At 31.7% G+C, this 25,714-nt stretch overlaps 4 protein-coding genes and 1 long non-coding RNA gene across 7 annotated transcripts; 2 read left to right on the plus strand and 3 right to left on the minus strand.

Moving 5' to 3' along the window:
• Positions 1-578: 578 nt before the first annotated feature.
• LOC107942147 (non-symbiotic hemoglobin 1-like) lies at positions 579-1,966 on the plus strand. The gene is made up of 4 exons (XM_016875786.2): positions 579-820; positions 1,175-1,289; positions 1,385-1,501; positions 1,585-1,966. Exons 1-4 carry the CDS (start codon positions 708-710, stop codon positions 1,729-1,731), a joined length of 492 nt encoding a protein of 163 aa, XP_016731275.1. The 5' UTR covers positions 579-707; the 3' UTR covers positions 1,732-1,966.
• Positions 1,967-3,530: 1,564 nt separating this feature from the next.
• LOC107942142 (mitochondrial import receptor subunit TOM6 homolog) lies at positions 3,531-6,450 on the minus strand. Of its 2 annotated transcripts, XR_005925830.1 has the most exons (3): positions 6,125-6,450; positions 4,925-4,977; positions 3,531-4,084 (listed from the first exon to the last, which is right to left on the minus strand). XR_005925830.1 is itself a non-coding variant. In XM_016875781.2 (2 exons), the coding sequence occupies exon 1, from the start codon at positions 6,311-6,313 to the stop codon at positions 6,149-6,151; it is 165 nt and encodes a 54-aa protein (XP_016731270.1). In that variant the 5' UTR covers positions 6,314-6,445; the 3' UTR covers positions 4,751-4,977; positions 6,125-6,148. The 2 variants fall into 2 exon arrangements, 1 of the variants encoding a protein (XP_016731270.1); XM_016875781.2 differs by lacking the exon at positions 3,531-4,084 and having other exon boundaries at positions 4,751-4,977; positions 6,125-6,445.
• A 1,471-nt stretch (positions 6,451-7,921) lies between these two features.
• LOC107942143 (mitochondrial import receptor subunit TOM6 homolog) lies at positions 7,922-9,874 on the minus strand. Of its 2 annotated transcripts, none has more exons than XM_016875782.2 (2): positions 9,559-9,874; positions 7,922-8,255 (listed from the first exon to the last, which is right to left on the minus strand). In XM_016875782.2, exon 1 carries the CDS (start codon positions 9,744-9,746, stop codon positions 9,582-9,584), a length of 165 nt encoding a protein of 54 aa, XP_016731271.1. In that variant the 5' UTR covers positions 9,747-9,874; the 3' UTR covers positions 7,922-8,255; positions 9,559-9,581. The 2 variants fall into 2 exon arrangements, with proteins under 2 accessions (XP_016731271.1, XP_016731272.1); XM_016875783.2 differs by having other exon boundaries at positions 7,922-8,258; positions 9,559-9,865.
• Positions 9,875-10,660: 786 nt separating this feature from the next.
• Positions 10,661-13,880, minus strand: LOC107942145 (cold-regulated 413 plasma membrane protein 2). The gene is made up of 5 exons (XM_016875784.2): positions 13,446-13,880; positions 13,188-13,367; positions 12,047-12,154; positions 11,895-11,965; positions 10,661-11,020 (listed from the first exon to the last, which is right to left on the minus strand). Exons 2-5 carry the CDS (start codon positions 13,352-13,354, stop codon positions 10,767-10,769), a joined length of 600 nt encoding a protein of 199 aa, XP_016731273.1. The 5' UTR covers positions 13,355-13,367; positions 13,446-13,880; the 3' UTR covers positions 10,661-10,766.
• A 6,237-nt stretch (positions 13,881-20,117) lies between these two features.
• On the plus strand, positions 20,118-20,793 carry LOC121228273 (uncharacterized). Its single transcript, XR_005925831.1, has 2 exons — positions 20,118-20,276; positions 20,690-20,793. It is a non-coding gene; the product is annotated as an uncharacterized lncRNA (long non-coding RNA).
• The last annotated feature ends 4,921 nt before the right edge of the window (positions 20,794-25,714 follow it).

Below are 25,714 nucleotides of genomic sequence, written 5' to 3' on the forward strand. Positions count from 1 at the left end.
TGGTATATTACATAATTTTAAATATATAACAATATAATACTATGTAAAAATTAAAAAATATGTTAAATTGTCTAAATTTAAAAATTATCTAAAATATTAAATATTAAATTAAAAATAATATATTTACTTAAAAAAAGCTTAGATTAATTATTTACAATGCGCGAATCAAACTTAGATAAACATAATGTGTACTGATATCATACATAAACTCAATTAAAACCAGACCAACCCATAAACACATCTGCCCATATCATATGATCCGTCAGTTGGATTTCAAGCTATAAAAAAAAGTCCTCCATGTGTTTAGAATGAGGTTTATTTTCGTACTTTCTGTCGGCTGGGACGTAAAGATGAGGAGAGGTCAACCCAACCTACGCTAGACCACATAATTTGTCAACATTTTTTATTAATTCCCATAGAAGAAAATTTCAAATTCACAACTCTTATCTAATTGGTCAAAGCCATCAATGTCAAGGCATTCAAAAAAGCTACCAAAAACAATGTTCTGTAAGCCAAGGCAAGCCCCTGGTTTTGAAACGTGGTGACTGATCGTATAATATAATCGATCAACAAAAAACATGGCTCCCCAATGCTTTGAAGAGTTAAGTTTATCACCACAGCATCTACTATATAAACATGGTGCAACTTTACAACTCTACAAATCAAATACCTACTGCAATTAAAATCCCGGAATTACTTAAACAACAATGGCTACCTATGAAGGTAAAGTTTTCACTGAAGAACAAGAAGCTTTGGTGGTCAAGTCATGGACTGTAATGAAGAAGAACGCAGCTGAATTGGGTCTTAAATTCTTCTTGAAGTAAGCTATTTTTGTTTCCTGTTTATGTGGTAAAAGTAGGAGGAAAGTTTGTGATTATCAGATTGCATTTTATATCTTTTACTTAAAAACTAGATAAATTAGTCTCTTTTGTTAAATATATCATCCATTAAATTGACGTGATTGACGGAAAAACTAGTTTCTAATAGAAAATGTATGGAATTTTTAACATAAGAACTATCGTACAATGATTAATTTGTCAATTTTTTTAGTAGAGAGAAACAAAATGCAATTTGACTATTGTTACTATAGCCACCATGAACTTTTACCCTGTATATATATACACGTATATGTATTGCCTTGTTTTTAATTAGGATTTTGATTGAATGGGGGCAGGATATTTGAGATTGCACCATCAGCCAAGAAACTATTCTCATTCTTGAGAGACTCCAATGTTCCATTGGAGCAAAACACAAAGCTGAAGCCCCATGCCATGTCTGTCTTTGTCATGGTAAGTAATAAAAACAGACACCATCTCTTTTACCATATTGAAATTTATCATTGGTATGTTCATGTTTATGAACAAGTTGAACATCCTTGTCGCAGACATGTGAATCTGCAGTGCAACTGCGTAAAGCAGGCAAAGTTACAGTGAGGGAATCAAATTTGAAGAAATTAGGAGCTACCCATTTTAAGTATGGGGTAGTTGATGAACATTTTGAGGTATGAATATATATTTATATATATATATATCAGCAGCATCAATGTTCCAAGGGACAAGGACTAATAAATGTGTGTTTTTGCAGGTAACAAAATTTGCTCTTTTGGAGACCATAAAAGAAGCAGTACCAGATATGTGGTCAGATGAGATGAAGAATGCATGGGGTGAAGCCTATGATCGTTTGGTCGCAGCCATTAAAATAGAAATGAAGGCATGCTCACAAGCTGCATGATTTCACAAGTTCCCTACATTATTGCTTGTTAATTTTGGGTCCAATAAGATTGAAAGTTTTCAATCATTTAAACATGTAATGTAACATAGCTATTGCTCATCACTACTGTTTTTTTCCCCTAGTTTGTTTGCTCCTGTTCTTTTTGTCCCCTTGTATCTTCATAAATAATTGGTAACGTAACATACTTTGTACTCTTCAAATTTTTAAAATTTAGTCCTTTAACTTTTATTTTCAAGAATTTAGTTTTTCCGCGTGTTCGTTAATTTGAGCATATGATGTTTTAATATTCGAAACTAGAAGCTAAATTCCTAAAATTAAAAGCAGAGGGACTAAATATAAAAAATCTGAAAAGTACAGAGGGTAGGGGCATAATTAGGCCTAATCAGAAAATGACAATATGAGCTCTCTTTCTTGGCTCCTACTTGAAGACACTTTCACATGAAATACCCTGAAAGCTTCTAACACCACCCTCTTCTAATCATAATCAAATTCATATTATATGATATTTTATACATATATACATATCATAGTAGATTTTTATAATAAGGGTCCCCTTCAATCCACCCTATACTTGCTCTCATGGCTTCTTTTGCGATAGAATCAAGTGGACTTAGGCACTCAAAGAAGACTTCAAAGCCTTGTAATGATCCTATACTTTTTGAATCCTTTCTTTAATCATCCACATGTCACATGTAACATACTGGAATTAAGCTTTGTCCAAATATGATGTATCTGCAGCTGTTTCTGAATGTAGAGAAACAGTTTTAGCACCCAATATGCTGCAAACAATATTCATCTAAAGTGGAGTTCATATAAACCAACTACCAATTTTATACTATATTATAGAACAGTTGAATCATAATTGAATAAAAGCATTGCACAAGTGAGCTTTTTAAAAATGCATAAAAAATGAAAATACAGAGGATATACAGCACATTTGCTTCTGCAAGATAAGGTTGCCATATAATAATAAATATGGAATGGAATAATTGCAGTAAACATCTCCAAATTATGAATTAGATTTAAACTCCCAAACATTCTAACTATTGATCAAATAGATCCTTCCCTTTTAGCTTGGGCATGGTTGTTCCACTGGATTGGACTAGGAATCAACCGGCATACACCGGAGCAAAGAAACGGTTGAATCAATTTTATAATTTTTATGAATTTTTAATATTTATTTAATTGAAATCGAATTGACAGTCAAACCAAAAATCAATGGCCTAACTAGTTCAATCACCGATCCGATTCCAAAAATCATAAATCAAGGCATCAAATGCCATGTTGGATCTGACATGGAGGATTGCTAAAAAATGTAAATCAAATTCAATATCTATCTTGTATACAAAATGTTTAAAAAATAAAAATCCTCTTAAATTTTAATTGAAGTTTGGAACCAATTTAGAAGTTGAATTATAGTTTAAGGACTCCATGTAAAATTAACCCTCTATATAAAAAAAATTTGACACCATGGTTTTATGCGCAACCATATAAATGAACTTCAATTTTGTGCAATTTTTATACATAAAATTTTAATTTGATCCAATTCTTGTAAATTATTAACATAATACATCGTTTTATGTTTATATATGACAGATAAATAATTATATTTAGCTAATATAAAAATAAATTGATGTACTAATTTCCTTAAATGTATATGATTAAATCAAAATTAAAATTTTAAATATATATTTAAATTACAATTCGAGTTTCACGTGTATAATTACACCAAATTAAAATTCATGTATCCAATTGCACATTAAATCAAAATTTATGTGTAATTTTGAGATTTATCCCAATTTTTAATATAATCTTCTCTTTCATTTCCAAAGCTTTAAACAAAGACTCTAGCTAGCATGAAACAATGGCTTGTGAGAAAATTTAAAAAAATATTTCTAGGGTCTAGAACACAACATTTCGGTTGCCAGACCTCACAGGGTATTTGAACCCAGTGCCAACTTTACAACTTCTTTTGTATGAGAATGGTGAAAATTTTTGTGAAGAGTAAGCTCTGTTCAAAAGAGAGATATATTCACTAGCCTTAATGGCAAGTGAACACAATTCTTGAAGAGAAAGTGTAGCTTCAGATTTAGACAGTGGCAGGAGGAAATAAATCTGATCCAGTTGGAGTAGTTCATCTCCGGGCACATGAGGCAATGGCGAGTTTATGTACATTAACTCTGAGTTGCAAAGGAAACAGCTCGGATTCTGAGAGAGAATAAGGCTGGCTTTAACAGGTTGCCTCAGTTCTTGAAGCTTTCCATCTGGATGTATGATTTTGGTCGTCGGGTGCGGCCACCTCAAGGTTCCGACCTTTTTCATCGAGTATTGAGAAGAAGCACAAATACCCATCCTTTTTCAAGAGAATAAAACAGAGCTTTGAAGATAAGAGAGTGGCTAAGACTGGAATGGAGGAAAAGGATGTGGCATTGAGCTTTATATAGAAAACAAAAAGCAATGGCAAAGATGCTCTAAGACCAATAGTATCTTACATTTTTTTTTAGCAACAAAAAGTTGAATTTGTTTTTATATTATAAAATTCTAGAAATGCATTAAATATGTGATTTGTGGCTGCTAAATAAAGCGAGGATAGATATGGTCAACGATAGGGTCAATAGGCAAAGGTTCTTTCAAGTCTTTTTATTAATTATTGTATTTGATACCATTGCTTTTCTAACTAGTTAACCGTCTTGTCCTAAAATAATGTAGTTTGAAGGTTAAAATAGCTTTATTGACTCCTTAATTAGTGGAAAATGATGTCATCGTCCCTCCTCCTTGAAGAAAACAAGACATCTCCCTTGTTAGGCATAACGGTAAAGCCTATTTTTAGAGGCTCTTTTTAAGCATATGAAAGAACTTAAATATACTTTTTGAATATATGAAAATAGTCATATAACTAACAAGTCTTAGGAAGGACAGTCACGAACTTTAAAAGGTTTAGTCTCATGGACTATAAAATGGACGGAGATTACCTACATTCCAACAAAAAAATAGCCTTGTATTCAGAGAATGTGTTCAATGAACCCGAAAGAACCAGTGATATAACTCTCCAAATCCAAATTCCAACATATAACCAGAAGAATGCATATTCAATTACATGACTAGTTTTATTCCAATAAAGGGACTAACAAGCAAGCACATAAACAACCTAATATGATTATGCATCGACTTCATACTAAAGCAGAAAAGGAACCTGGAACTTGCAAACTCTTTTCGTTCCAATTCCTTTCTCTTCTTGTCGATCAACTGCAACATGTAAGGAGGCAAAATCAGCAACAACCAATACAAAACAAAATTGCTAGTAAAGTGAAAGGACACACGCTAAGGGATAAAATAATGACTTTATCAATGATCCATCATCTAAAAGATAACTCAACTGTGGCTATTAAATATAGACTGAACCACTGTGGAATGGCAAAAGACTTGTGTTTAAGTCTTCATTTGACCAGAGGTTTGATCCCTGGACAACCCTTACCCTTACTTAAAGAAAAAGTGTGCTACTAAATGATTCACATAGTTACCAGATGAAGCAGTATATCTACCCAACCACTAAATTCAAATTAAAGGCATATAAGCAGTCATTAATACTAGCATGGAATCACAAATAGAAAATAGCATGTTAAGTAATTCCTTGAGGAAAAGGCAACTGAAGACAAAGCAACTAATTTTGATAAAGGAATCATTTTGAACAAAAGAAACAAAGAAAAATCTAAAAACAACTTAGACATGATATGTGATTCGTTTACAGTTATGCAAGTTTAGCAAAATAACCAGCTATCATACTATTTGGCAAGGGGAAAGGCACTAAGGCACACTTAGGCAAATAAATGGATAGGAAGAATGGCTTTCATAGCTATTAAAACGCGACCTACAAATAACAAGACAGTAAAAGTAAAACTTAAGGAAATCAACCGGATTGGCGTACCCGCAAAATAATGTTGTAATAGAAGACATCACCCCAAACCAATGAATCTACTCAAAATAACATTCAGAAAATTAAAAGTGCCCTTTGGAAGGCAATCAGAGTCCAGCTGCCGAAGGACAAAGAATATGCCTTTATTCTATCACTTCTTTCTTTCTTTCTTTCTTTCTTACTTTAAGTCTTAATTTCTAATCCATCACCAAAAATCCTTTCAATTACATTGCCTTCCTGAGTATAACTATTTGGAGAACTTTCAATTACATCAAATTAACTATATCCAAAACCTCTCCTTCCATTGCATCACTCAGATTGTCTCCCTAAACATGTCTTGCGCATACAAATATACTTATTCATATATGTAAAAAACCCACATAGCAAACAATACCCAGACCCCAAAATTGGCTCTTTTGACAGGAGAATAAGTCTTGATAAAGATATAGACTTAGATAAAGTCGAAGTCTTTTAACTTACCTGAAAAAGAATGAGAGATGACCTCTAGAACTCAATCTTGAGCTCTTCTTTTTCATCAGAGAGGTAATGAAGAATGTAAGGAGTGACACGAACAACAGCTACCCACACCCCAAACATGGCTACGTGTGCCTTCAACTGCTTCAAGGCTGCAGCCTTGTCTGGCTTGCGCATAAACATGCCTGGGAACATCGTTGCTTCTTTTTGATTTTTGTGTGCGCTGTAGATTGGAGTCTGCGTCAATGGAGAGAGAGGTTAAAACCCTAGATATTGTTGGGGTTTTAGTGCTACAGAGAGGAAGAAATGTGGCACCTCAGGTGTTCATGGGCTTGGGTTTTGTTTTTTAAACCTAGGGTCGGATTGGACTGACCCCATCTATTGTTCGAAAATTAAAAAATTATAAAAAATAATTTTATATTAATATTTATATATTTTTATTAATTTTTTAATTGGGAAATAAATTGTTTTAGCAAGATGATTGAGCTGAAGCTCGGTTTATAATCTTATATTTGATTTAAATAACAAAATATTATTTAAATTATATATTTTTCTAAGTTGGTATCTAAATTTTTCTTTTGTCATAAGTGGTCCGTTACCTAAATTATTTCAAAAAGACAATCCTTGTTAAAAAATTATTTTAATGAATTATTTTATGACACCTAACACTTTTAAATTAAAATTAATTTTTTTAAAAAAATCAAATCAAATCAAATTAAATTAAATTAAAACTTTTCAAATATATATTTTTACTCTCCCCTCCCACCACGATTATTTTTTCTCTTTTAATACACCTTTTTAACTGTTAAATAATTTTGATCTATAAATATCTAAAAATAAATAAAGAAAGTTATTTTTTTAAAAATAATACAGAGTAAGAAATGAATCGAAATCAGCGTTATAGAAAAAAAAAAGCTTACTGGAAATTAAGTTTTATAGTTGAAAACTGGATTTTGATAAAAAAAGATTTGACAGATTCTAGAATTTTTCATTATTAAAGTTCTTGTCTGAGAACAGAAAAAATGTATGTGTTTTTTAGTTTTTTTTACCTTTAGGATATGATTAAAAAATAACAATGGTTAACTTTTTGGGAAAATTTGGATAACCAACCCACTTATAATAATAAAAAGTTTTAATTACCAATTTAAGAAAAAAGATAAAAATTTATAAGTATCATTTTAAAACTTTATATATATCCTAAAATAATGTAATCCTTCTCATGATTATAGGCTATGTATAATATTAGTACTTTTTATGCTTATTCAAGTCTAATTTCATTTAAAATATGAGCATCAAAATTTATCCAAATTCACTTATATTTGTATAAATAATTAATTCAAATCCATTTTAAGCTCACCCATATTTGTTAAAATTTGCAATGTAGTCTTATATATATTTATTTTATATGAATTACATAATATATACTGTAAAGTAGAAAACAAAACATGCTGTACTTGAGCTTTGAATATTGGAGCCTAAGATGAACTCATATTTTAAACGGATCTAATTTTTTTGTCAAGTTCATTTTTCTAGTCTCATACTACTGTCCAAAACTCTCATATTTTGAGCGAGACTATGGGCTTAGACTCTAGCATAGGCATAATGGTAAGCCCATTTTTGGAAGCTCTTTTTAAGTACATGCAAGAACTTAATATACTTTTTTAAGTATCTGAAAATAAACTGTAAATGGTAAGACACAACACTCTAGGGAGAGAAGTCAAGTTTGAGTTCCCTCCTTAGAAATGACATTATTAGGAGAGGCAACCACAAATCACGAAAAGTTTAGTGTTGTAGATCATAAAATACATATGAAGAATACTTTCATTCCAACAAAAAAGATAGCCATATATTCAGAAAAGTGTTAATCTTAGGCTGTTAGATCTCAGCATGTGAAAATCTGGAACATCACTGCAATATCCAGTGCTATCACTCTCAAAATCCAAATACCAACAGATAACCAGTAAAATGCACATTTAACTAGATATGACTAGTTTCATTTCAATGAAAAGACTAACAAGCATGACCAAAGCAAGTACATAAACAACCTAATGTGATTACACATCGGCTTCATACTAAAGCGAAAAAGGAACCTGGAACTTGCAAATTCTTTTCATTCTCCAGTTCTCTACTTGTCAATCTACTGCACCATGTGAGGAGGTAAAATCAGCAACAAACAAACAATACAAAACAAAATTGCTAGTAAAGTGAATGCAGGACACACACTAAGAGCAAAAATAACGACTTTAACAATGATTCATTGTCTAAAAGATAACTCAATCGTGGCTACTAAATATCGACTGAACCACTAGTGGAGTGGCAGAAGACTTGTGTTTAAGTCTTCATTTGATTAAAAGGAAAAAATTTCAGCAATAAACAATATAAAACAAATTTGCAAGTAAAGGCAGGACACATGCTAATGGCTAAAATAACGACTTAAATAAATTATTCATCATCTAAAAGATAAATGTAGCTACTAAATATCAACTGAACTACTGGTGGAGTGGCAAAAGACGTGTGTTTAAGTCTTCATTTGACATCAGTCCTAGATTCAATCCCTGGACAACCCTTACCCTTATGTTTATAAAAAAGTGTGCTATTGAATGATTCACATAGTTACTGAATGGAGCAAAATGTCTTCCCAACCACTAAATTCAAATTAAAGGCATCAATTGACTGATTATCTTAAGCAAGGGTCACAGAAAAAAGCAAAAAACAATATTCCACTTTAATTGCCACCATAAAGTTGTCATTAATACTAACATGACATCATAAACAAAGAATAGCACATTAGGTAATTCCTAGAGGAAAAGGCAACAAAAGACAAAGCAACTAATTTTGATAATGGGATCATTCAGAACAAAAGAAACCAAGAAAAATCTAAAAACCAGCCGTCATACTATTTGGCAAAGGGGAAGGAACTAGAGCACACTTAGGCAGATGTATAGGAAGAATGGCTTTCATAGCTATTATAACACAATCTACTAGTAACAAGACACTAATCGTAAAACTCAAGGAAATCAACTATTATAATAGAAGACATCATCCCAAGCCAATGAATCTTACTCAAAATGACATTCAGAAAATTAAAAGTGCCCTTTGGGAGACAATCAGAGTCCAGCTTCCTATGGACAAAGAAAATGCCATTATTCTAGTAGTCCTTTTTTTCCCCCTTTCTTCCTTTCTTTCTTTAAGTCTTAATTTCTAATCTATTACCCAGAATTCCTTTCCAATTACATTGCCTTCTTGAGTACAACTATTTGGAGAACTTTCAATTACATCAAATTAACCATATCCAAAACCTCTCCTTCCATTGCATCACTCAGATTATCTCCCTAAACATGTCTTGAACATACAAATACTTGCAAAAATAATTCATATATGTAAAAACCCACATAGCAAACAATACCCAATCTCCAAAATTTGCCCTTTTCTTAAATTACCTGAAAAGAATGAGAGGTGGCCTCTAGAACTCAATCTTGAGCTCTTCTTTTTCATCAGAGAGGTAATGCAGAATGTAAGGAGTGACACGAACAACAGCTACCCACACTCCAAACATAGCTACGTGGACCTTCAACTGCTTCAAGGCCGCCGCCTTGTCTGGTTTGCGCATAAACATGCCTGGGAACATCGTTGCTTCTATTTGATTCTTGTGTGTACTGTAGATTAGAGTTTTGATCGATGGAGAGAGGGACTAAAACCCTAGATGAATTGGGGATTTTAGCGCTACGGAGAGGAAGAAATAAGCACGTGCCTCTTTTAAATTATCTAAATTTGTTAGTTTGTTATCTTAACCAACATTATCTAAACCTAACCACGAATAAATTATTAAAAATTATAATTATTAAAAAAGAATTATCTGTTAATTAGTTAAATTGTTCATTGCATCAAGTTTAGCCTGAGTTTGAGTCGCACTAGTTATATTGCTGATAGGACTTTATCTTGTCTTATAATTTTTTATTCAACATATATTAGATATTAATAAATGAAAAAAATAATGGAGTGGAGCGAAACCCAACAAAGAAAAAACAAATTACTCAATGAGGAAGCATTGAGAGATAATTTCGTTTAGAACAAGACTAAATTGACACAATATATAAATGTTGAGGGTTAAAGTTGTTATCAGGGTTGAAGTCAGAAAATTTTTTTATGGGGGGCCAGATGAAATTTTAATTTTTTATAGTTTATATTTTTATAATTTGTAAAGAATTAAATTGAATTTTTATAATTTTAGGGGGGCCAAAGTGTAATTTTACCTTTACTAATTTAAAATTTTTAAAAATTTCAAAAGCCTAAAATAAAAATTTTCATTTTAGGGGGGGGCAGGGCCCATGCCAGCCCCCCGGCTACGCCCCTAGTTGTTATTATATCAATTTTAAAAGCTGTCACGGCATCTTACTGTCTCAACTATTTAACAATTAGTTACCAAAAAAAAACGAATAGTTGAATAATCAATTTATAAGTTTTTTATAATTGAGTGATAAAAAAATTACTATATTGTTTACCCTAAAATACTTGAATAGTAAACATACCAATTTGACTAAATAGGGAAAAAACAATTATTCCTAAAATGTGTCAATACAAGAACCAATACATTAAACTATAATTGTAATAATATACAAGGAAAACAATGCAATAAAAAATACAGAACCTATAGGATTTCAATAAGCAAAGCCCAAGCAGGATAGACCAAAAGAAGAAGAATCCCAATTGTGTTTGATATTCCATGTGCCCTTGTGAATGAATTTCTGAACCCACCTGACGCTCTAATATGTTGTTGAAGTAAGTAACAAGCAATGGCAAGGCATATTATTACCCCAACCAAGCTGCTTCTTAATGTGCTTGAGAATAAGCTAGGAGCAACCACTATTAGAAGAACCAATGCTGCTGGTAATTCCAGCCAATCTGCACCAAAGTTGGGCAATTATCAAAACAAGACAATGTGGCCAACAAGTACCTCGATCAACCGAGGATGCAGAGCTAACAAACTAGTCACTAAGTAGATCAAGTAGACCCATGCACTAGTTGGGCCAAATGCTAGGTATAAGTTCGGCTCTCATTGGGAATGAAGCTAAAATTTTGGTTTAAGAAGGGCTAGAGATGAATCATAAATTTTGAGATTAAAATGTAATACTAATATATAATTTTATAAAAATTTAAGAGACTAAATGACAAATCCACCGCTACTTCTTTGCCCTTGCCCTTGGCTCTCAAATCTAACCATCTATACTTTTTGCTTGGTCTTGTATTGTAGTAAAATTCTCACTTTGGCCTTTTTACTATTGTCTACATATTCGTATTTGATTGGCTTAAATTGCCATATGGATTTTTTAAAGAAAATGATTAAGAAATTAACATGATGAACGGAATAAAAGCTAAAGAGGCAAAATGACTTTAAAGGGACCAAAATAGGTATTAAGTCTTTTTATTTCTTTATAGCCATAAACTATTTTATTTTCTTATTCCTATTTACTCACAGCTCGACCCATTTAGGAAATGGGCTTTATTTTTTATTTAAATTTACTTTTTATTCTATATTTTTCCCCAAAATCTCTCACTTTTCGAGTGAATTTTCAAGTTTAGACAGATAACTCGACTCATGATCAAGTCTAACTTAAACATAGGAGTGTATCTAGAAGCACAAGCTCCAACTCTTTCGAAGTTCACAGGGATATTCGACCCTTTGAACTTAATCTTCCATATCCTCCCGAAAGTTATATTCAAGCCAGATCCGTCATCAAGAAAGACATCGATATAGTGAAACAAGCATTATAAGTACCCGGGAAACGTCTAGGGAAGAACAAGCGCAAAACAACTGCAACAAAAGCAATCCATTTTCCAATGTCTCCCCTGCAACGACCAAAATAGTTCATTAACACTTGAGGTACAAGAATGAATCGTGTTTTTGCTCAAAACATGGATTTGTTTTACCTGAAGGCGCTGAAGAGTATCCCAGGAAGAGACAAGAAAATATATGGGATTAATAGTGTTGTAAGGATATTTGTTTTCCAATGTGTTCGGTCCAAGATTAATAAGTAACTGCATTAAACCACAAGGAAGAGCATAGTAAACCATTAGAATTCCTTAACCAATTGAGAAAAGGATCAGAAGAAATTCAAACTTGACTTAACTCGATTTGACTTAACTCGATTTGATTAAGTCAATCTAAATATGAATTAATTCACACCCAAACTGACCAAACTTGAAACTATGCAAAGGCAAAATAATTACAGCCTGAAATGACCAAATCTAAAACCCTAAACGACCTAAACATAAAATGATACGAACTTGTAACATTCGGCTTAAAAAACTTGAACCTCAAACCAGGGGCAGGAGATGGCAATGGCCCTGACTCTCTTAAAATGTAAAATTTCACTTTTGAACCTTTAAATTTTACAAAATTTTAATTTAGTAAATAGTAGAATTACACTTTACCCAAAAATGATAAATTTTAATTTAATCCTTTAAAAATTATAAATATATAAATTACTAAAATCGTAAAATTATATTTTATTTCTAATAAAAATATAAACTTAATTCTGGCTTCCACAAAAAATTTTCTAACCGAATAACTCTAATCTAAAACGATGTGAACTCGAAACAGCCCTTTTCAGAAAATTGAAACTCAAGCTCGAACAAACTCAACTTGATCCTAGAAAGTCAACCTAAATTGAATTAATTCAAACCCAAATTGACCAAATTTGAAACTATCCTGACCCAAAACAATCCAGCTAGAGTAACCGCAACTCAAATTGATCCAAAACTTGTAAAATTCGACTCGAAAAACTCAAACCTCAAATTCGAATAACCTAATAAAAAACAAATTGAATCCAAAACAAATTCAAAAAATTTTAAACTCAAATTCATCAGAGTAAAAAACAACAGAGTATTACAGAGTATCAAACTGTTAAATCTGTGTAATCCTTTAATTCATACCAAAACCCATGAACTATTATATTCAATCTAACAGCAGAAAACTACCAGATATATTAGGATTTAATTAAGCATAGAGAAAAATTTGGGAATAAAGTTATGAACAAAAGAAAGAAATAAAAAGAGAAAGTGGGCATACATGGCAGCAAAAGAAGCGATCCATTCAAGAAATGAAACCCCAAATCCCAAAGAACCCAATTTGATGGCATGATTTGCAAGCTTTTTAGCAGCAAAGACTAGCTCTTTGTAATCAGAACTGAGCTGATAAGTTGCTTCTTGCTGAGTCCTCATTGCCAAGTAACTCATCTTTTTCCAATCACTATTGATTGACAAATAGTTTCAGTGATTTACAAAGAAAGGAAATTGGATAATAAAAAAACGAAGAAGCGAAGCTTACAAGTTATAATGGGTATGGAGACGACAAAGAGTTGACAAATGGAAAGCCTGCAAAGTGGTGACCAATGCAAAGCAAACAAGTGTTATGAGGGAAAGTATTTAGGTAATTTTGGCAACATTAGGTGCCACGTGGAGAGAAATGGTGACTTTGGATTTTTTTTGGACGATTGTACTTTTTTTAAAATATATTTATTACACGTGGAAAGAGTATAAGCAAAGACTCAAAAAGGCTCAGGAAAAAAAAACAAGGAATAAAGAGCTTAAGCCACGCCCAAATCCCTATCCAATGAGAGGACAAATCGTAGCCTCCCTTATCCACCGGTCACCGTCGTGAGCGACGGAAGAAAGTGAGAGTGATTAGGGCCGTCCAAGAAAACAGAGGCTGTTGTACGCACCGTTGGTAAGTCTACCACCAACAGGGAGTCGAAACCCTGGCAAAGTCCAAAAGAGGGCCAGCACCAAGGCTTTAAGAATTAGGGTGATCATCAGTTTTTAGGACGTCCATTTAATTGATTTTTTTAAAAAATAAAAATATATATAGAAAATCAGTTTAATCAATTAATTGATTCAATCTCTTATTTCGAACTAATACTTCGACTAGTTCTCGATTCAATCAACCGATTTAATTTTAAAAACAATAGCAAGCATCATCGTGGAGTCAATCGGAACTATCAATGGAGAGGTCACGACAATGAGAATAATAACAACAACTAGGCAATTTAAATATGAAGCATCTAGATTAGCGTTCATCAAAGCGTAAGCTATTGAAAGTTAAGCAAAGGTGGTGGCATTCTATTGAAAGCACGAGAGACCTTGCCTGAGAGGTGTGCCTTAAGTATAATATTATTGTACAAGTCAACTCGACCTGAGATATGAGTTTAAAATTTTACCTAAACTCATTTTAAGCATGTCTACATTTTTTATTTAAAAAAGTATTTATATTATTTTTAATTGAATATATAATAATTTTATATATTTTTATTTATTAAAATTTTATATAGTCATATTAACATTTTTTAAAGTTTAGATTATAGTATTGCTATATATTACTATAGATTTAATTTTTATATGTTATAAACTCTATAATATATAAATTTTAAATAATATAAAATATTACAAACTGGCAACAACTTTTTGACCTAGTGACAAAAGTATTTGCGTTGTGACATGAAAGTTTGAGTTTAATCATTAGCAATCCCATCCCTACCCCATTTATCAAAAACTTAAAAATAGATCAGGCTTGGCTAGGCTTTAACCTTAAATGTTCAACCCCGAGCTCGACTCATATTTTAAATGGCCCTATTTTTTTTGTTCAAATCTATTTTTCGAGCCTAATATTTTTACCAAAATTTTAAAGGAGTGTTTAAACTTGGACGAGTAGTCCAACCTATAAACAGATATAGAAGAAAGTAGATAAAAACCTATAGAGATAAATAGTTATTTTTTTTATATGTCCAATGTATCTTTCATGTCCATTTTATAATACATGAAGACTAATTTAAGATTAACCCTTTTAACAATCTGGTTTTCAAAGTTAAAATATAAGATGTACATGAAAATGAAAATGGTACATTCCTAACCACCATACCCAAGTGTGCTTCACAACATAATCTTATGGCAAAAATTAAAAATTAATGTAAGGTGAATGTTAAAACTTCAAAGAGAAACTACTTGCATCAAGAGATACGGTTGCTTCACGTTGACTATATTATTGAACCCCATTTTAAAGAATGTGCAAGTACATGAAAAAAGGCAATATGTATCTGCAATGTGCTGTACATGAAAAGGGAGCTGGACGATGATGCCACAAATAAATATTCCTACAAACAATATTATATTCTATGTTGTTAACAACAGGGTACATGATCAAAGGTTGAAAGAAGGGTCGTAAACAACAAAAACAGTTCTGGCCTACTTCCTGTTGATCTTTGGCATAAGTCAAAAGCATATATAAAGGAAACTTACCATGAAAAGCACTGGGATTTAATCACAAAAATAGTTTAGATGCTACCTCAGCCAAATGGAAAGCATCATGCATATTGTCCGTGTTATACAAGGTTGAGATTATGGTGGTTCGTGACGGTTCATTCAGAAGGCAAAGAGTCATAGGTGGTTGTGGGTAGCCGAGGTTTTGATTCCTTAAAAAGTAAGAAGTAATTGAGTGTATGAGTGTAAAAAGAGAAGAGAGAGATTCAATTTCTTAATCTCTGAAACTTTTAAAAAAGGGTGTCGTCATTCATTCTTAAAACACCATATATCATTTTTGGAACTTAATTGACCTATTCATCTACTTACCTTGTAGATATAAATTTTCATATCAGAGCAATAAATAAATTGATGTATGATTGGCAAGTATTATGTTCATACCAAGAGTGTTGACACTATATATATACAAACTTCAAATGTTGTTGACTATGTATACAAACTTCAAGGTATAGGCCCATAAGCCTCGTTTCCATTGCAGGGGAAGCACAAATGGATGGTTCTCTATATATCCTAGTCTCTTTGCTTTCATTGATGACACACAAACAAACCCAATGCTATGTAGCTGCCCCCACGTTCATGAGGTTGTTTTAGTAGAGGCTTCGTTTCTTGGGCCACTTTGCTTTCCAAGTTTGGTGAAGAAGGCATTCTAAGGTTGCAAACTTGGTCTTTTAATAGGGCATTAAAATTTGACTTATTTTAGGTTAATTCATCCGACATCCTTAAACTATATTTTATAGGTACAATAGAGTGTATTTATACGTACAATACAGTATATTTATAGGTACAATACAAATATATATTTTTAACCAATTATAATATAAAATCAAATTAGTATAAAGTATAACAGACGAAGAATCAAATTGAATTGAAAAGAATAGGACAAAACCACACATAGCATACACACAATGTGATAATAGAGACCTATATATCATAGTTGCATATGGTGGGACTCAAACCTGAGTATTCAAGCAGAGATTGGCAAGGGCTTTGCCCCCTTACTAAATGGTAGAATTGCTATTTAAGGATTTCCAATATGTTAAATATTAAATTTAGGCATTTTAAATATTTAGTTAAATGAAAAATGTTAAAATTTTGGTCCCTCTAACTTATACTTAACTTTAGTTCAATATGCAATATCATACATAAACTTTGATTTGGTACAGTTATACAAATGAAGTTTAATTATGGTTCATAGGTATAAACGAAACTTTTATTTTAATTCACTTGTACACATTTAAAGAAACGAATACATATATATATATTCATATTAAATTAATACAATTGTTTGTGTATACAATTTATCAACATAAAATTATGTTAATTCGATGATGTTACTAGTAGGGGTGATATCAGTTTGGTTTGGTCGGGTTTTTGGAATTTTTTTAATCATCCATCACAATTTGGTTGGGCCCAGTTCGATTCTCGATTTTTCTATATTAATTTTTGGTTTTGGATTTTTAAACTTATTTTGACAAAATGAGTTTTGTGTTATGACTTTTGAATATTATTCGATAAAATTTATGTCTTTTTCATAAATATTTCTAAAAAAACAACATTCAAGAATTTTTTAATTATTTTCACTATTATATATAATTATTTATTTTTTGTATCATAAAAAATTAAAATTAATTATATATTAAATAAAAATAGAATTCGATTTGGTTTTGAGTAACCGTGATCCGTCCAAATACTTCGATTCGGGCCGGTTTTCGTTTTTTCTTGCTCAGCCCTAGTTATTAATGATTTTTAAAAATTGAATCAAATCAAATCAAAATTTCATGTATAAAATTATACAAAATCAAAATTCATATATAACATTATACATTAAATCAAATTTCATATATAGTTTTAATGTTTATACTTAACCAAAGTCACCATTACCATTAATAATGCATGAAAAAGATATATGAAACCCTAAATTAATCAAAGCGAATTATCTTCCTCTTATTTGTGATTGTGAGGATGAAGTGTTGATTAGTCCGTGATTCTAGAATTTTGTTTGTTTCTAAAGTTTGAGAAGAGAAGCAAGCCATGTGTAAAAGCACCAACAATGGCTCCAATTCCTTGAAGATCAAAGAGTATGGTCCAATAATTTAGCTGCAAAAGAGAGACAGTTGTAGAGCTAAAAGTGGATCTTCCACTGGTGCTAGGGTTATTAGGGATCTCTTCTTCTCCATCTGTGGATCAATAATAGATCAATGTTGGGACCCCATTTTTTTTTTTTCATTTGCTCAAGAGATATAGAAAGAGCTGTAAAATGGGTTTTTGGAGAAAAAACATTTGAAGCCAAATTGTTGGGGTGGGACCTAAGTTAGTGCACTAGTGAAGAGTGGCAAGAATTGTAGGGATAGTTTGTGTTGTTTAATGTTGATTTGTCTCTTTCATGTTTTCATTATTAATGTCTATTTCTAGAACAAGGAAAACATGATGGAACGGATAGTAATTATAATACTTTATTGGTCAAATTTTGTTTCTGTCCCTGTATTATGCTCAAATTTGATATTTAACCCTCGTATTTACGTACTATTTTAATTAAAATTTTGACAATTTTTTTTTCGTATGATCAAAGTTTCCTTCAAGTTTGTTTCATGAACCATGAAAATTAATCTTTTTGTGGTTCATGGTTGCCTTTATTTACAATGTTGTTTCCAAAGTTTGAACCCTTAAGAATGCAATGAGCCTTACCGCTACATCTAACACTGGTCTGATTATTAATATTGTTAATTATTTGAAAATAATCGAATTATATCAACCAGGATTAAACCAGGGGCGAATATGAGGGGCGTAGACTCCCCAAATTTTTTTTATTTAAGTCCCTTATAAAAATGATTAAATTAAAAATTAATGTATGATAAAATTGTATTTTGTCTCCTTTCAAAAATGATAAAATTATGTTTATTCCCTTCAAAAATGATGAAATAATAATTAGTACATTATAAAATTATGTTTTGACCCCTCAAAAATTTATTATTCAATTCTACCCCCCTAAATGAACTTTTAAATTTGCTCCTGGACTAAATCCCAAATTTGAGCATAGTAAAAGAGCCAAAAATCATAATTCGACCTACTTTAAATTTTTTTAATCAGGTCCCTACTTTATTTCTAAATATCTATCTATATATAATATGTTTTGGCCTATATATAATATCATACGATTAAAAATGATTTGTCTAGTTTGGAAAGCAAATTACAGTGATGGGCTGACCACCAAACAATTTTGCACCTCTTCTCTATGTTTCATCAAATGAGAGAAAAAAACTACGGCAGAAAAAAGTATATGTGAGTACGTAATGTCATGGAGTTGTTCAAAAGTGGAGTAATGTGACAATCATTGAAACTAAGCCATCACTCCAAAAGGATCTTGATTGCCAAATTATGGCTAGGATTGAATCATCCCAATAAACCCCATTATGGAGATCTCTTTTAAGGTTTGAAAATGATATCAACGAACCATTAAGGTTCATCCATCACTTACTTTAGTGACAAGCAAAAAAGAAAATCTCCCTCTATGATCATCAAACATGGGTTTTTTTCTTAGATTTTGACGTAGCAATATGCATTCTTTGGATTGTAATGGTTGATTCATTAGCTTATGGTATTATTATGAGAATTATTGAATGTTTGTCATGTAAACATGATGTAAGATAAGTCTATCTATCCACTAATGACGGATGAAAAGGCTAGGAACCTTCGAGAGAAGTTTCAGCTACACAACTTTGTTAAAAGGTTGAAGGGTAAGTATAAATGTTTATAGGTTGGGCCACTTAGCTCGTCCGGAAAGTGAGAGTATTTGAGTAAAAATATAGGTTCGAAAAATGGGTTTGGATAAAAAATAAGACCCGTTTAGAAAATGGGCCAGGTCTTGGGTCAGGTTTTTTGGCCCGGACTTGGCCCTAATATGCAAAAAAGAAAAACTGATGTTTTTTTTTACTGTTTTGTTGCTATTTTCTTGTTTTTTTTTTCACTATTTTGCTACCATTTCACTATTATATTGCTATTATTTTATTGTTATTATTTGGATAATGTATAACTCTTGTTTTATTGTTAATTTTGTTACTATTTTAGAGGCGTTTGCTTGTTAATTATTTGGACCTATCTTAGTGTTATTTAAGTATACATTTTTAAAAAAAATTATTTTAAAAAAAAATATAAAACATCACTATAATTTTTAAAATTATTTTTTAAAAATTTATATAAAAAACTAATATGTGTGAGCTGGATCAGGTTCAAGTTTTAGTATTTTTATCCAGGTCGGGCTTGAACAAAATTTTAAGCCCATTTTTCGAGCCAGGCCTAGCAAAAGGGCCTAAAATTTTGGTTGGGCCCAACCTGACCCATGGACACCTCTAGGGTGAAGTCATAAAATTGTTTTAGGGGGTTAGAAATGAATAAAAAATTTTGGAGGGCCAAAATACAATTTTACTATTATGTTAACTTGTGATTTTCTAAAAATTAAATGGACTATATGGAAAAAAAATTCATTTTGGGAGGCCAAGGCCTGTGCAATATTAGTCAACCATAGACCCCCAGTTAGTGGATCTAATCCTCCACGAAAAGTAAGAAATTTGGCATATTTTGACCAATTCAAGGTAAAAAATGGGGTTACTCCCTCGGCAAAATCGGAATAAAGTTGAGCTAAAATATCACAATTCAAGATAAATTCATGGAGAAGTGGGTTCTCTTTAGGGTCTACTCTAATATTTAAAAATTGATTTATCGATAAAGATAAATATACTTAATGTCCCGCCCAAGAAAGGGACCCAAGCCCCAGTAACCCAACTAAATGGTGATTTAATTGCCCCCTCCCCTTGCCCCTGAGATGTAGATGCTACATATAAAGGTGAAGGTAAAAGATTTTAGTTTTATAAAGTTTTGGATATAATAACATTTGAAATTTATTTTTAATAATATTTCTTATACCATTTATGTTGAAATACAAAAGAAGTATTTTATAAAAAAATTTCAAAATCTAAGACAAAAGTAAACAACACTTGTTTAAATTAATTGCAATCTTACCATATGTCTTGAGTTAATTAAAAAGTATTGGAAATGTTTTAAAGTGTTCATAGAATAAAAATAAGCATTTTAATGCTTAAGTATTGATACCTCATTAGCCTTGCTAGAGTGGTAAAATATTGATACATGTTTTTGAGGTAGTGATATCTAACCCAAATGTATTGATATTTGCCTTAATGGTATCGATACTTTCTTATGTCTAAGAGTTGTTTTTATCAAATATATTAATATATGATTGTGTAGGTAGGGATGACAATGGAGCAAGGCGAGGACAGATGTTGTTAAATCCACCATCGCTCTATAGTTGGCATGCTTTAATCCACTATCTGCCCTGCTCCACTAAGGATGTATAATCTTAAAAACCACTACCACCTCCATTAGATGTCGAATGCATTTGTCCTTACCCCAACTCACTCCACTTTGATTCAATTTAATTTCTACTACTTATTTTTAAATTTTTTTTAAAAATCAACTAAATAGTTAAACATAATTCTTTAAAAAAATTTAACATAATATATATAGATTTTTTCTATTATATGTTATTACATTTTTAACCTTTTAATGGTTATATATGTATAAGTATAAAATAGTAATTTCATATATTGGAATGGCTGTGGGTGAGGTAAGTAGTTACTATAATTGCTCCATACCCACTTTCCAAAAGAAAAAATTCCATCTCGTCCCTCCCCTGTACACACTTTTCAAAAAAAAACCACTCCATTTGGAGCGAAACAATTCGAAATTCATTAGACAGTTCGAATTTTGCCATCCTTATGTGCAAGGCTATAATAACTCACACATTTAATGCTCCAAAATGAGTAAAATCTACCTTTAGCTAACCTAAACAACTAGAGTCTCGTAACACTCCAATAAAGACAGAAGACAAGTTTCAAAGATCAAAGCGCATATATTTTATGATTTATTTATTTTTGTTCTTCTTGTATCCAAACTTTGTACATAAACACTTGTTGGGTAAAGTTTCTTTTCTTTTATTCAAGTGTTTATTTGTATTTAAGAGAGCTTAAATTTGGCACAACCCGATATGATCTGAACTTGAATCCAAATTTATCTATACTAAAACAATCCAAACCTAAAATGATCTGAAACCAAAACAAACTGGATTGGAAGTGTAACACCCCTCACCCGTATCCAACGCAGGGACAAGGTTCGAGGCGTTACCAAACTTAAACATTCACAAACATACAAAACCGGGTCACCAAATTCTACCCAAAATTAAAAAAAACCTTTCAAACACATGCATATCGTCCCTTATACAGGCCTTCGAGGCCTAAAGCATACATCGGGGTGGTTCGGGACGAAACCAAAAACATTCGATAAACTTTGGGCAACTTAATAAATTTTCTTACTTTGGAGAGTCACACGCCCGTGTGGGTGGGGCCGTGTAACGACCCGAAATTTACCGTTACCGAAAAAGTGTATTTTCGGGTCTCTGTTTCTGAAAAATGGATTCGTAAATATTTATTAAAAATATTTATGAAGTCAATTGAGTGGTTAATTAGAGTTTAATTAAGTAAATTTAGTTTAATTAAGAGTAATTAGGAAAAATGACTAAATTGAATAAAGGATGAAAGTTGAATTGTAGAATAAAAGAAAATGAAGAGGACCAAAATGAAACATAAGAAACAGAATGAAAGCAAACGAAACAGAGAAGAAACAGGGGAGAAAGAAAGAAAGAAAAAGAAAAAGGAAAATTTTGGTTTCAAGGCTCAAAGTTTAATTTGGTAAGTCAATTAAGTCATTTCTTCTTAAATTTTGATGTTTTAGAAGCTTTGGAACAAGACTTTGATGAAATTAAGTTGATATTTTGAGAGTTTATAGATTTTCAAGTATAGTTCATGTTGAATAAAATAGTGAATTAAGGGTTTAATTGAGTAAATTTCAAGCTAGAATTGATAATAGGATCAAATTGTAAAGTAAGTTATAAGTTTTATGTTGTAGGGACTAAATTGATGAAATTTTGAAATTAGGAAAGTATCCTGGAAATTTAATATTTAAATGAGAGTATGGATGAAATTTGAATAGAAATAAAGTATGAATTAAGATAGAAAAGTAAGTGAATTTAGTTAGAATTAAATTGAAATTAAAGTAAATCAACATTTTGTACTAAGACTATTTTGGACAGCAGCAGTAGTCTAAGTTTGAAAAAAATCACCAAAAATTGTAAAAATTGAATTAGAGGATGAATAAAATATGAAATTAAATATTATTGAGTCTAGTTTCTTATAGAAGAAACGATATAAGCAATTGAATTGTAAATTATGAGATATAATGAATTTTGTGAGACAAGGTCAGAATGAATTCGGGCTCCCCTGTTCTGACTTTGGAAAATCACCAAAAATTGAATAAAAATAATTAGAGGCTTAAAGTTATATGTTTAGAATCCCTAATGAGTCTATTTTCATTAGAAATCAACGAGAATGTTATCCGAGTTCTGTACTGTGAGATAATTAATTTTTAGTGAAGAAGGAACGAAACTGTCAGATAGCAGAATAGGGGTGAATTTAAAGAATAAACTGTACTTAATGGCTAAACCAAAAATTCTGAAAATTTTATTGTAAGAATATTTGTGAGTCTAGTTTCAGAAAAAATTAGCGGATTTTAATTTAGAATTCTATAACTCAAGATATGAATTAGTAATGTATTAATGATTATAAATTGTATTAATTTCGTAGTCAATGTGGTACCAGAAATCTCGGCTAAGAAAGGACAAGACAAAGTCAACGGGAGTTAGCTCAGAAATTACGGTTTGTATTTCTATAATCCGAACCTAATACTTAATTGTTGAATTTATTTCTTAATATGTATATTAAGTGTTTTGAAGTAAGAATTATTGTGTTTTGCAAATGAAATGGATTGATATAGTATGTGATGAATTTATTGAATTTATATTGATTGAATTGGCGCATATATATATATATAAATATATATATTGAATATTGAATATATATTGATTATTTGAATTGAATTGAAATATAAATTGTTTGAAAATTTTAAATATGAGATTTGTGATATTTGGATATTTGTTATTGAAAAGTGAATTGAATTGTATTGAATTATGAATTTATGTGATTAATTAAAATGTGTATTGATTGAAAAAAAATTGAAAGTGAATTGAATACCCTATTAACAGTATCGGGCTGAGTCGGATATAGTTGGCATGCCATAGGATTGGAAGTGTTCAGGGATTCTTCGACCTCGAGTCGATGAGACACTGGGTGTCACTATATTTCTTCGGATAGATTCGATGAGGTACTGGGTACCAACTTTACTTCGGCTAGGTCGATGAGACACTGGGTGTCAAATATTGCTTCGAACTATCCGATGAGGCACTGGGTGCCATATTGGTGTGTTTGGTTGGATCCGTGTATCCGCCAAGGTCCTAGTCTTGTTAATAGGGGTAAATAAGTGAAAAGATAAGTCGAGTGAATTTGATTGATTGAGCTATTGGAATGAAATGAGAAATTGAAATTGAGATATGAGATTGAAAACATGAACCAAAAGGTTCATGAAATGAGTGAAGTTCAAATGGATGATGATTGATGTTAGAATGAATTAAAATGGTATATTGTTAAGAAATAAAGTGTGAAAACAAGTGAATTGTGAATATATTGTATAGAATTTATACGGTAAGTAAATGAAAAGAATTGAACAAATATGTTATTTTGTTTGTTATATGACTTGTATAGAATTTATATGGTAAGTAATTGAAAATTTATCTATAAAACAAATAAATGAATACTTATAATTGTTATTGTGATTTTAAGTTTAATTGTTATATTATTAAGTGTTCGGATTATGGAAATACCACTGAGTATACCATACTCAGCGTACGGTTTGTTTCCGTGCGCAGGTTTAGTAAAGATAGAACGTTGAATCATCATCCCAGTTTGATCCCGAATTCATTAAGGTAAAGTGTGTTAATTATTGGTAATGGCATGTACCTAGGATGTTTTATGAGAGTCATTTAGGTTGTAGATGTACTCATGAAATGAGTAAATTATGGTTGGCAACGGTATGTAGTATGAATTTTGAAATTTACTAAAAATTCGTAGTGATTCTAAATTAGTCCCGAATTGAATTTACTGTTCATATTGGACCGCGAGGGCCCATTAAAGGGACGCATCTTAAAACTAGGATGTGTGTAAATATTTATTTTAATTAATGACCGAAATTGGACTGTACTGACTGGTAATGTCTCATAACCCTGTTCCGATGACGGTATAGGGTTAGGGGGCGTTACAGGCCGTGTGGTCCCACACGCCCGTATGGCTTAGGACACGCCCGTGTCCTCAGCCCGTGTAATTCTCTATTTATGACGTTAGCAAAATAATTTATACCACACTACCAGGCCACACGCCCGTGTACTAGGCCGTGTCCTCCACATAGTTGAGACACGTGGCCGTGTCTCTGCCCGTATAGCTAACACTTAGGATATTTTCCAAGCCTTATGTTGACCTTATTTTTTCCCCCATACTTTTACACATCATAGATACAAATTATAACATCAATTTAATGTTTAATCAGCCTTTGGTGAAATTCAATTAAATAATTTGCATGTTGTCATACATGTGTTAATTACCCAACACTTAATCTCTACACATTCAACAATTGTCCATGTTCAATCATTATCATCTTACTACCATGCCATACATTCACTCCATGGCCACAACCATCTCGAATGGTCCTGCGGCATTCATCATGTACATGTGCCATATACTTCTCATGTATAGTGAACAAGCATAATCGCATAACCACATCACAAGACATTAACACACATACCATGGACAAATAGGCTTACAAGCCAAAATCATTATAAGCCACATCTCATGGCTATATACAATGAATTAATATAAGCCAGCATCTTGGCCAAAACATAAGAACACATATCAATAATTAAGTCCCTATACATACCACTCACTTGAAGAAATTAAGTTTCAACAATACTTCAAGATGATAGCGTGATAGTGTGAGGTTGCCTCCGACGATCTCCAACCTCGAGCCGACCTGAGGACACTCAGTTTCGAGTACGACTATTTATTTCGAGTTTGTACTTAACCTTATTCAACCTCGTTCTAAGCCCAAATCTTGTTTTCCTTGATTATTGAGCTTGGGAGCTTGGCCAAACCCTAACCATGGCTGCTCTTGGTACATTCGGCTGAAGCAAGAAGAAAGGGACACATTTGGGTTTTAAAATTTGTCTTTTAATTCATTGTACCCTTAAATGACCAAAATGCCCTTTTTACTATT

The sequence above is a fragment of the Gossypium hirsutum genome, chromosome A04 (assembly GCF_007990345.1).
Source record: "Gossypium hirsutum isolate 1008001.06 chromosome A04, Gossypium_hirsutum_v2.1, whole genome shotgun sequence".
NCBI classification, from domain to species: domain Eukaryota; kingdom Viridiplantae; phylum Streptophyta; class Magnoliopsida; order Malvales; family Malvaceae; genus Gossypium; species Gossypium hirsutum.

Coding starts and splice junctions, on each gene's coding strand:
- LOC107942142 (XM_016875781.2), bottom strand. CDS start 6,313: ATGTTCCCAGGCATGTTTATGCGCAAGCCAGACAAGGCTGCAGCCTTG.
- LOC107942147 (XM_016875786.2), top strand. CDS start 708: ATGGCTACCTATGAAGGTAAAGTTTTCACTGAAGAACAAGAAGCTTTG. Junction 821..1,174: donor GGTCTTAAATTCTTCTTGAA/GTAAGCTATTTT, acceptor GAATGGGGGCAG/GATATTTGAGATTGCACCAT. Junction 1,502..1,584: donor TAGTTGATGAACATTTTGAG/GTATGAATATAT, acceptor GTGTTTTTGCAG/GTAACAAAATTTGCTCTTTT.
- LOC107942143 (XM_016875782.2), bottom strand. CDS start 9,746: ATGTTCCCAGGCATGTTTATGCGCAAACCAGACAAGGCGGCGGCCTTG.
- LOC107942145 (XM_016875784.2), bottom strand. CDS start 13,354: ATGAGTTACTTGGCAATGAGGACTCAGCAAGAAGCAACTTATCAGCTC. Junction 12,155..13,187: donor ATCGCTTCTTTTGCTGCCAT/GTATGCCCACTT, acceptor GGTTTAATGCAG/TTACTTATTAATCTTGGACC. Junction 11,021..11,894: donor CTTCCCTAGACGTTTCCCGG/GTACTTATAATG, acceptor ACTTTGGTGCAG/ATTGGCTGGAATTACCAGCA.